The sequence below is a fragment of the Solea senegalensis genome, linkage group LG15 (assembly GCF_019176455.1).
Source record: "Solea senegalensis isolate Sse05_10M linkage group LG15, IFAPA_SoseM_1, whole genome shotgun sequence".
NCBI lineage: Eukaryota > Metazoa > Chordata > Actinopteri > Pleuronectiformes > Soleidae > Solea > Solea senegalensis.
In genome coordinates, this window is record NC_058035.1 from 18594309 (window position 1) to 18606473 (window position 12165).

Here is a 12165-nt window from a genome sequence, read left to right on the forward strand (position 1 = left end):
TAAGCAAAAAGGCATCGCTATGACAACAACACTCCAGTACAGATTCGACGTAATGTTTTCATAAAACACTGAATAATAAATATAAAGCTCTAAAATGTGTTCAGCTCAGCTGACCATCATCTGGCTGTTGCTGCGTGGTAATGGTCTCACCTCACTCTCACTGCATAATAACGTTTTTGCACTTCCTTGTTTTGATTGCAGTGAAGTGTTGACGTGACTTCTTTTGAACGGTGAATATTTTCTTTTTCCAAATAAGCTGATTTCTGAACTATGTGGACGAATATGACTCAGTTTTTGATGCAGTTAGTCCCTGATCTCATAGAAGCTTTTAAAACGTACTCCTTATAATTCTGCCTCACACTTTCCAACCAGGAACTTTAAACTATCCTTCTTTTCCCCCACAAATTGAAAGATCTTCCATTACATCCCAGCTTATTTGACCACATATTTCAGCAGCTAGAGGTTTACACATTAAGTATGCATCGGGACATGTCTGCGCTTGTGATGCATGTTATTTCCGTTGCCATGGCAGTACTTGCAGCACTGTGGTTGTAAACGCAACGAATGTTCAGTACATTTCTTGACTCGTGAAGTGTGACCCGCTCCATAATCGACTGCCTCGATTATTATTCCTGCCAGGCCCTTTTTTAGTTCCTGTATGTCTAAAATGACAACATTTTAGTCCCTTTTAAGTGCTCTTTTTTTATTATTATTATTACTGTAAATGTATATTTTATAGTGTGCAATGAAAAATACAAAACTTCTGAGGTGACTTCACAAAGTGATTGTAAAAAATGTACACTGAACACAATAAAGGTAACGATCAATTTGAAATAATTGAATTTGGACCTAAACTTTTCTGCTTTTAAACGATTGACCCTGTTTCCATGAAAACCTCTGAGATTACTAGACAAATGACCAGAGAGCCCCTCCACACACATGTGGCAGACACAGACGGTTGTAGCTGTCTAATGTGGTGACAAAAACCTTTTCATTAAACCTGAGTGATGTTTTTTCTCTTTTTTTGTGTCCACACCAAAGCATGTGAAGAGCCAGTGGGATGTGCTGTACTGAATTGCCTGCGTGCTCGTCTTCACTTTAAAGAATATACAGCAAATGACAGTTTCAGGAGACATGTGTTCAAGGACTATAAATCTATAAAGACACACAAACAAACCTGTTCATCTTTTGCAAATGAATTAATGAGCACTGTGCTATTCACACACACGTTCATCTCCAGCACTGCTGCAACAAACTTTCTCTGGAGTTATTTTACTTCCACCTAGTGGTCACCTTGAGTACAACAACTCCATGTTATTTCCTGGACTTGTACCTGTGATGGAGATGCAAGTTTGAATGAGCTATGGGACATCGTCCTTAACTTGATTAGGTCCCACTTTACTGCATCCTCAAAATAAGGCTAGCATCCTGTTAATGTAATTGAGTCAAATGATGCAGGGCTGACTCAACAAATGAAGAATTGCAGCCAATTACGCAAATGGACTTGCCAACCAGACAGTGATTAAAATGTTGTGCTGTAACAAGAGCAGGGGCAGGAGGCTAATAACACTCATCCTTTATGTGTGCGCTGCCGTAAATCATTCCTTGCCACATGGTCAATAACAAAAACACAGTCAAGTGTAAAAGGTTACAAATCTTTGGTTTAATTGGTATAAACAAAACGGCTAACTAAAACAAGGCATGGTGATCAATTAGTGAAATGTAAAGGCCATAAATGCAGGAAAGAAACAAGATGGAGAGAAGGTGTCAACAAAAGAAATGCTCATTATCTGGTCTCTGCGGTGAAAAGACAGCTGGATGCTGCACTGACGTTACTCTCACTCGCCTCCACACAGCTCCAGCAGGATTTTGCGGTAGTCGCCAGATGTGTCTCCCTGTGGAGTGAGAGAAAGATCTGTGAGACTTCAAAGAAGAGGCAATGGGAAGAATTGCTACAACTCTCACGAAACCAAAATGATATAAAAACTCACATTAACGACACCAAACATTGCTGTTGCTTTGGCCAATCAAATGAAATGAAAGCAGTGATGAACTAGTCCAAGTAGAGCAACACATAAACTTGGAATTGCCATTATCATTATAGCATGGCTAATGAAATGTAACGCAGTGCTTTTGCTGACTTCTATATTGCCACACCCCTTGGATCCGGTACTCACCTTGATGAAGGAGTGCAGAGTCTTGCCATACATCTTCAGGAACTCTGCCTTAATGTCCAGCATGTCAATCTCAGCCCTGGAAACCATGATTCTGATGAGGATACTGTCCGTGGTGCCCAGACCCTGACCGGAGAGAGAGAGGGAGGGAGGAAGAGAAACTGTGTTAACGCCAATTTTAACTATGATGATTACATCACTCAGCTCCTCTTATGTTGAACCATTACTCTAATGACTCTAGAGGGAAGAATCGATGAGCTGAAAACATGCTTGTGACGTATATTTTCAGCCATGCTCACATTCACACCTATGGTCAATAGAGGAGTGTCCAATTTGCCTAATTCCAAAATCTGCATGTTTTTGGACTGTTGGAGGAAACTGGAGAACCTGAAGAGAACCCGAGTCTTCTTGCTGCAAAGGCAAGAGAAGGCAACCACTACACCAACCATGTGGCCCCAGTTCTGACCATCTGAAGGCTGGAAACCCCTCTCGAGAGTCGAGATAATGTAAAATAATGCAGGTCGTTCGCCCTCTGACCCAGTCCCAGATTGTCAGTTTCACCATAGTGTGTTGCTCTGTGTCTTGACAGAGCAATGTGGTTCATGAAGTGCAATGTCACATTGAGAAACACCACTCCATAAACACAAGCTCATGTGGACAGGACTCGGCTGTCCATTTTACTTCTGAAGGACAGGCTTGTGATAATGAGGACGTCCGCATTCTGGCCAAGGAAGACAGATGGTTTGAAAGAGGAGTGAAACAAGCCATTACTCATTGAAGGAGGTGGCCCTGAGACACCAACTATCAACCACCTACAATGTCGTCCTGCAGAGCTCTCTTCAACACTCGCACACAGAACAACACAGGTGAACTCCAACACTCACAGCAGACTGTGCCTGTCAGGTGACCTTAAGGACCATCTATTCCACCTTGACAGGTGAAATGATCAACCTGACACTGGGCCAGAGGGGTCAAAGACCACATCTAGACAGGTATCCAGCCTTCAGACGCTAAATACTTGGACATAGGGCAAAAGGCGGGGTACAACCAGGACAGCTGGCCAGTTCATCACAGGGCCAACATACAGAGACGAACAGGCGTTCACTCTCACACTCACACCCTAGGGTCAAGGAAGCTGAAGAACCCAGAGAGAACCAGGGAGATCATGTCAAACTTGAACCCAAACTGGTGAACTTCTTGCTGTGAGGCAACAATATTAGCCACACCATCTACCCTTATGTTAATGATTTGTCAAGATTTGTTTCTAAAATCCTAATACCGAAAGCTAATTCATTAGATAATAAGAAAATAAAAAGGCAAAAAGTTAGGTAATTATAGATTATACATTAATGCACATTACTGGCAGCACATTACAGTCACTACAAGGATGAAATATTTACCTTCATTGATTTGTATAGTCGCTCTGCAAAGAACGCTGGCTTGCTCCGCATGCACTTCACTGCAAAGCAATAACAACAAAGTCCCTGCCCATTAGATGCAATAACCTTAATAACAGTAAATGCTCGGCTACTGTTGTAGCACAAAGGCGTAGTAAAAATAAACCCTCTACACGGTAAAGGAAAGGCAACATCACCACCACTTAGAGGCTCACATAATCCCTAGATATTAAATTAGTGCCTTAAAAAAAGCATGAACACAACTTTGCAGCATCATTTTGTTTTCGAACATCTTCTTTGTCTTGGTCTCATTTGAACTTCACAATGAATGAAAACACATCTATTTTTACTCGCATAAGAGACACACCTATGGCCAGGAAGGCGTCCTCCAGACAGCCGGACATCTCCCTCTTGATGCTGTCCTCAATTTCTCTTCCAGAAATCTTCTTGTACTCCTCAAACACTGAACGAGGGAACAGTAAGACACATGGGGTTAGAAGAATACAGCTAAGTAAATAATAAAAAAAAACTAAATCTATATCACTGTTCATTATTACGGTCATGACTGCTCCTAAGACGCCCACAAGGGGGCAGTAAAATCACCACAGTCTTACTCATCAACTAAAAGGAAGTATCATCATATGACACGGACCACTCAAAGATATAGAGTCTGCACATTTTGGTCAATATGCAGTAAGAATACCTCGCAGCAGATGGTTTCGGTTCCTCACACAAAGCACCGTGAGGAATTTAACCTCGTCAGTGCCCCATCGAGCCTCGCCGGCCTCGTAGATTTCCTACAGTCACAAGTGATTTTTAAAAAATGACCACATCATGATGTAAATGCACCCTTTCACCTATATACATGATCTTTACCTTGGCATCTTGAGCAGCCAGCGCTTCGTCCACTTTATCGCCTTCATCCCGTCCTGCCTGCAATGTAGGAAACACAGCAGATTCCGATTAAATAAATCAATTATTAACAGAGGAGGAAACATAGGGAAAAAAGTGAGAAACTGGTGTTAAATGATACAGAAGTGACTGTCCTTCCCTCTGCCTTAAACAAACAGAGACACATTTTTAGTGTTTTACAACTCATCTCGTTCCAGAGGACAATGAATGGGGATTAATTATTTTCCTTCATCAAATGATTAGAATTTAACTTTTAAACAACAATGTGACATTCAAAAGAGTCCCAGATAGCATCCAAATATGGCTCACATGTCAAATAATAATGTGCCTGGATTTTCTAAAAGGGAAAAATTGGTGAGGGAGTCATGTTTGCTTACTGTGAGTAAAGAGACCAAAACTCTCTGAAACATTCCAGATGTGTCTCCACACACGTCTTTTTCCAAGTTCCCATATTCTGTCAGAAAAAGAGTACACAGACAGTAAAACAAAAGGCTTCATCTCATACCCGTTCAGCTTTGAAAAACATGACAGAAAGAATCGAAACAAAACTGACCACTGGCCACCACAACAGGGCTGCAACTAACAATTATTTTCATTCAACAACTTGATTAGTTTCTCAAACTTCAAAATTACATTTTTCAAATGTCTTGTTTTATCCAAAACCTAAAGTTTGAATGATTTCTTTGTCATGTGGAGCAAAGATACAATTCATTTATGTACATTGAAAGACAAGGTTAGTGACAGAAGAAGAAATAAGCAAACAGTTAACCATTTTCTAATAACACTTGATCACTAGTTCACAATATTGGATGTCATGTCGGACGCTTTGGTACCTTTCTTGTAGAAGGCGCAGATGGCTTTTATTTCATCATTTGTCCTTGACGCGAGAATATCGATGAGACAAGCCTCTTCTGTTCCAGCGCCCTGGCACAGAAAAGGTATAGAATTTAGTCAAAACAACATACATTTGGTGTGTTGCCTCTTTTGTAGTAAATACACACACTTTTGAAAGTTAGTCTGTCTCATCTTCCCATGCCTTGTTATCAGAAAACCACTAAAGCTTTCAGTAACCTTTACTAGTAAACTATTTCTGATTAAAAAACATTATGACGTTGATTATGACAAGAAAATATATAACACACGGATGAGTTTTTAATCGTTTTTAAACAAAGCAGCTTTAAGTCACAAGCCTTTTCAGGCTTTAAGCAATGATAAAAGTCAACAAAAATGATCCCCAAACGTATCCTCAAAAGACGATAACAAGTGGATAACAAACACTGACCTTCATAGCATTTCTCAGCTCGTAGGCATCATACACAGGTGCCAACATTAGCAGACCTAAAACAACACTCCTGAAGTTCCCACTCAGCTCTGTGTTCAACTCCCCAGCCAGGTCCTGCAGAACAGAGCAGGGAAAGATGGATGAACAAGTAAAGAACCCAACAGTCATTCCCAAATTTTCAATAAATCCATCTGTGATTAGATGTTCATGATCATAGAAATACTGGATTCATGTTCACATCAGCAGCAAAAATGCTACCCAGTGTTTTTGAGAGTAGAGAAGCTGTTCCACAAAGCTGGCCTTGTGTGACCACATGAGGGCGTAACCACGAGCTGCATGACTCACTCTTTCTGCCTGTGAGATTTCCACTCAGTCTTCGCTCTCTCTTTGCCGCTCCCTAAGAGGAACTTTCAGATCATTTTATTGACCGTTTGCAGGACGCTGCACCACGACCGGATCAATATATCTTTATGTCAATACCATTAACATCCAATACTTCCTCCAGAGTTAATATTTTGTTGTGTATTATGATGAAACAAAGACAGTCAGTGGACTCATATCTCTGTGGTTGCTTCTTTTTAAAGAAGTGAACATTTCCCCTTCCTCCAGATTGCAACTCCATCTCTGACTTGGCCTTTCTTTACAGTTACTACTCATTTCTGCTTTATAGTTAATAGTTAACTTACACTCGCACATCAGCACTATAGTGGCACAAGATAACCCCAAGCAAAAATAATGGGGTGAGCATACAATGGAAAAACAGACTTGGAGAAAATACATGCACTGCTGCCTGCTGCCAGTAATCTGCTTTTCACATTCCTGTAGTGATCTGTCATTTTTTTTTGCTTTTTCCTGTTTCCAACAAACAGGCAAACAAAATGTAGTTTTGGATAAACTTTGTTTGCTGCTCTGAGTTCATGCTTAAAACACTCTCACCTTCCCCACAGCTTGTTTGAAGGCCTCTTTAATGCGCTGCCTCTGGGCAATGGTACGGTGAGCTAGGACGTCGATAACAGCTGCTTCATCAGTGCCTGCAAGACACAGCATCAAAAACGCTGAATCACAAGAAGTTGCTTGCAATTAATTGTCAATTTCTAAAAACTGCAAGTCTCACATATTTCTTGACCTGGGACTCAACCCTGGAGATGTGACTATCACAAACCCTTTGTTGATATTGACATGGGAACCTGTCTGTTTGCAATAGAGCTCAAACTGGAGTCAGGAGAAGACTATTAGTCTGTTAAACCATCGACATTCCACCACAGGAAATTTGCTGAGAGAGAAATGATTGTTACGCACTCCTGAATGATGTGATCCAGTATCGTTATTGAGTGCCAGTGATACTTAACATAATTCACTTCACTGATACATATACCGATCCAGATTTCAGTCTGCTGTTTCCGTAGCATTTTTCATATCAATGTATGTATAATGCAATTAAAAAAATCATACTTGTTATTAAACTATATATATATATATATATATATATATATATATATATATATATATATATATATATATATATATATATATATATATACATATATATATACTAGAGCTGGGCATAGATTAATTTTTTTAATCTAGATTAATCTCACTGCAATCTTGGAGTTAATCTAGATTAATCTAGATTAAAATGGCTCATTTGAATTCTGACATTCAAACATTGTAGTCTGACGAACACGACTTTTCTCGGCTTCAGTGCTTGCTCCGGCACCTTTCACATCAGCAAAGGGATGCTTTGCGTTTAGGTGGTACTTCAGACTTGACGAACTTCTACAGTAAACTAACTCGGCGTTGCACAAAGTGCATACAACCCTAGTTTTATCGAGGTTTCCATTGGGAAGCTTCTTGAAAATAAATTTCCCCTGAAGCAACCCGGCGGGCTTCGCAGCAGCGTCCATGTCAGCTGACGTTTGATGCACACGGTTCGGACTCACGCGGCACGTCCCAGCCCCCACAGCGTAATTCGGCCAGGTATACATCCGCGCTCAGCCAGGTCAGAGCCTTCTGGGCCAGGTATACATCCGTGCTAACATATCAAAGTGAAATTCATAGCTTGCTCACTATGTGGACCCAGGTCCCAGACCCAACTTTGAGAATAGATTAACGGCGATAATTTTCTTATTGCGCGATAAGAGTCTCACGTTAACGCAGCACGTTAACGCCGTTAACGGCCCAGCACTAATATATACATACATATATAATACACTACAGCCTCATAATACCTACCCATGATAACGATGAAACTCTAGATGCACCTCTGTAAATGGAACCATTCACTTACAACTTCCTGCATGGTCAGCAAAGTGTTCTTTACTTGTTTAACTCTATAGTAACAGTGAGGACAAAGCTATACAGTACAACATACATCACGTGGGTTAAGGTGAGGCAAAGTGAGGACAGACTCAACAGAATTCTATTTGATTTACTATCATTTAGTACAATTTCAGTCAGACTGACATTTAGCAGTAAAAAGCCATTTTCAATATAACTGTATTGTTTTTATGACTCTCTATATAGTCTCCTTTTATGGCAAATTTCTTATTTTTCTAATGTTATGTAAAAGTACTGACTGGTGGACTGCAGGAAATGCACATTTTGGTTTTAGTTTATAATTTCCTTGAGAAGACGAGATAGATGTTATTGTACATGTTATTTTTCTTCCACTGAGCTTGAGGCCACAGTAAGACATTTACATTTGTGTATGAGGTTTTTTGTATGAATGGCTGGATCACTCACCAACTCCCTTCATGGCTTCTCTGAGCTTCTGAACATCTGCTTCTGGGTCAAAACCAGATGCCTCAGTCACTGTTCCACGGTTTCCAATCTAAAAATCACATGATTACAAATACAACAAAAACAAAACATTAAGATTGTGAGAGCTGCACTATACACATCACAGAGCTTCGCTGTATAAGAATGATTGAAGTCTGACACATTAAGGCTATTTTCACACTCATGTGTTGAAATTTGATTTTTGTGTGTTATATTTGACAGTCCAGTTCAACTAGTTTTTACAATTACCATTCGCCTATACAAATAAAATCAATTAAAAGGTGTGAAACAAGTATGTCCCACGACACAGATATCCATCTGTGTTCCCACATTTTTAACAAGTAGGGTAAAGTTTAACAAGTGTGAATTCAGGGTCCAGTGTGTAAGAATTAGTGACATAAAATGGTAAGACAGAAGAATGTAACAAATACAAGACTCCTCCTCTGACTCCTCCCTTTCCCATGTGCATTAAACTTCTAGTTCAAAACACAAGGAGTGTCCATCTGGGCTCCCGTGGAAACATGGCAGCGGCAAGATGGTCGTTATTCGCTTAGAAACCCTCCTAAATATTACACACTGGACCTTCAAGACAATAATCTCCACAACCTATATTCAAACCAAGGGTTACAGTAGCACTGTTGTGTCACAGCAACCACTGTGAGCTATTTTAATTTGCATAAATAGATTCATTTGCAAAACCAGGCTACATGAAACTAAATATCTACTGATGAAATTCATGTAAATGTTGACCTCTTGTCTGTGTCACAATGGATGGAACAACGGCTATGGTGAAGACTTACCGCTGCCATTGTAGGAACTAGGAAGAGTGGTTTTCCAAACAGGAGATGAGAAAGCTAAAAAAAAGAAGAAAAAAAGAAATGTGAGTATGACAGCTGCTCGGGAGAGCCTGTTAACAACGACACAGAAGGAAACACTGAACCATAGCATCGGGTTCAGGGGTGGTTAAGGGTCTCTGTTGTGAAAGTGAACCTCATTAACCTCTAATCAATATTGCATGCACCTCATCATCTCAGAGAGGGCTTCCGTCACACACCTTCCACTGTGTCTCACGTTTGTGGTCTCCTAGGAGCTTAACTTGTTAACCTATAGTGTTTGTGTGTGGACGCACCTGTAATTAGTCCACTGAGGGAAAAACAGTGGTGTTTCCCCGACTGCCTGCAGGGATCGACATGCTCACGTCATATGTCAATATCCACTTAATTAAAACACACCTCCAAGTGACTCAGTTCGTCTACAAGACACCGTGCTACGCGAGTGTTACACAAATAACATTTAAATTTCTATTCAGACCAAAATAGGACTCTCATACATAAATTTAAACAGGGCTAGATTAATCAATTATTAATTGTTTACTAATTTAATCCATAGCTAATGGAACACGGTTTGTGGTTTCAGCTTCTGAATATCTCTGGTTTGTGGACGAAACATAATCATTTTAGGATGTCGTCATTTTGAGGTTTTGGAAAACACCAATTAACATATTACAGATTCATTGACAACTCATATTTATATTTGTAGCAATTGTAATTTTAATTTTTACTTGCAAAGTCATTTTATCTTTTACCCTTTACTGCTCACTAACCTTGTTACTGTTTTTAAAATGATTTAATTGTTTTTCTGGAAAGCACTTTGGCTTGAGCGGACCAAAGGCCACACCTAAGTGGTCTATTTTTATGTAAATACAGGGCAAGGGATTTCAAAACACACACCGTATGGAAAGACAAAGTGAATCATGTCACTGAATCGATGTAACCCTTTTCAGAGTGAGTGGCAGCTTCTAATGTTTAAAGCAAAAGCAAAGTCACTTTAAGACAGTACACAAAAGTTCTTTCTTAGACATATGGGAACAAGAGTCTGTGAAATTGATTGTACATACAGCACAAACTCGAGGTGTTTCTCTATTGGCAGCTTTACACTATGGAACAGTGCAAATGTGAATTTATGAGTGTGTACTGCACTCATAAATACTTTGTGGCACCACTTTAGTTGAGTATAAGTATGTATATTGAGACAATGTATGGTATGATTTGGTGCTATACATATAAAATATGATTTGATTATACCTTGACTGGTAGTGCAAAGTTCACTATGCTAGTCAGAGTTTGTCTCATCAGTGCAGAAGCAGCTTCAAGCAACTGTGCCTACAACCTGCTCACTAAAACCTTTTAATATCCAAGGGTTCATTTGACAAAGTTTAGATTTTCTGATTGCCGTTTCGTGTATAGTTTAATTTAGTTTGTTAATGTTTTGAAAATATATGAGTGTAGACACAAAGTGCAGATAGGGCGGGAGTGTCGCCCGATAAATATTAACTTAAGCAACTGAAGCCTAAAGTAACTTAAGTTAAGCAAATTTGTGTATCTGAGGGCAATTTGAAGGCACACATGCAAAGTCGGCATCACATTTCGTCCATCAGCTGACCTCAATTCTAAAGGTTGACATTAAGCAAAGAAACATTAATACAGGTCAAACTCTAGCATATGACATCGAGTACATACCGAGGGGAAGTATTGTTCATTTGTTCATGCAGATATTTAAAAGCTTTTGACATGTCCCTGCCTGTAGTGCAGTCACTGTGGTAACTTATTATTTGACATTGTCTATGCTATCCATATCTGTGCGTGAATTCAATTTGAGTTAAATGAGTCACTGAAATGGACCTGTCAAACCTGTTAATATGGAGCTCTTCTTTACTATGCAATGATATTCAAATTATTGTATGCAGTTTTTCTGAGTTTATGTAAATACAGTGGTATAAATGGGATAAGTGTGGAAAAAGTAATGGATCATCCAATAAAGCTACAACAATTGTGAGTGACTTTTTTTCTCTCCACTACAAAATATATGCAGAGTACAATGTTCAGTAAAGGTTATTTGTGACGATAAAGAATAAGAATAAAGTTAATCAGGAAGCAGCAGCAGCAGCACTTAGTGGTTAACAGATAACTTGGCGTGTTGTTAGCGGGCACACCCTGCCTTACAGGGACCACCAGTCACAGTCTGACCCCCACACTGTCAAGTAGAACGAAACAAAACTCGAGAAGAACATGAATACGCGTCAACTAAGCCACGTCTTACCTTAACCTGCTTTGACGGAGACAAGACCCCCAGGAGGATGTCAGGAAAGTAGAGCACGTCACCGCCGACAAGGTAAAGCTTTTTAGTCACTAGACGACTCTGAGGAACCTCCCACAAAGGATCCTCCTATCACATGCACGAGCGGACACGCAGCTGGTAGATTCACGGACTCGACATAAGTGTAGAAAAGTTTTAATTGACACGCTGTATTATACAGCTATAGACAACAGTGTGTTTCCCAATATTATTAAAACGTAACCCATTTTCTTACTGTTTGTAACACCTAATACAACCTTTAAAAAGCAAACCAGCCATTATTAGGTTATATTCAAAATCTCAAGTAAAAGCCTGGAAAATGTCATATTCATATTGTGAGAGCCAGTGCATGGGAAATGACTGTCTGTTTGTATTTTCAGACCTGTTAGTACCGTTGCTATTTAATTTATTTGCCCAGCTGTGCTGGTCGTGGTCCCCCCCCTCCCACACACACACAGTATTTTAGTAAAAACACAAGTGAAATCAT

At 39.8% G+C, this 12165-nt stretch overlaps 1 protein-coding gene across 1 annotated transcript; it reads right to left on the reverse strand.

Annotated features, from left to right (window-relative positions):
• Window positions 1-1641: 1641 nt before the first annotated feature.
• On the reverse strand, window positions 1642-11769 carry anxa4 (annexin A4). The gene is made up of 13 exons (XM_044046084.1): window positions 11643-11769; window positions 9344-9397; window positions 8508-8595; window positions 6702-6796; window positions 5766-5879; window positions 5317-5407; window positions 4861-4937; window positions 4448-4504; window positions 4275-4368; window positions 3939-4034; window positions 3575-3633; window positions 2178-2300; window positions 1642-1895 (listed from the first exon to the last, which is right to left on the reverse strand). The coding sequence occupies exons 2-13, from the start codon at window positions 9350-9352 to the stop codon at window positions 1839-1841; spliced, it is 960 nt and encodes a 319-aa protein (XP_043902019.1). The 5' UTR covers window positions 9353-9397; window positions 11643-11769; the 3' UTR covers window positions 1642-1838.
• Between the last annotated feature and the right edge of the window lie 396 nt (window positions 11770-12165).

Bases quoted from the DNA above. Each gene is read 5' to 3' on its own strand.
- anxa4 (XM_044046084.1), bottom strand. The intron at 6,797-8,507 runs GTGAGTGATCCA...TGTGTCTTGCAG, and splicing joins AGAAGCCATGAAGGGAGTTG to GCACTGATGAAGCAGCTGTT. The intron at 1,896-2,177 runs GTGAGTACCGGA...CTCACTCCACAG, and splicing joins CTCTGCACTCCTTCATCAAG to GGAGACACATCTGGCGACTA.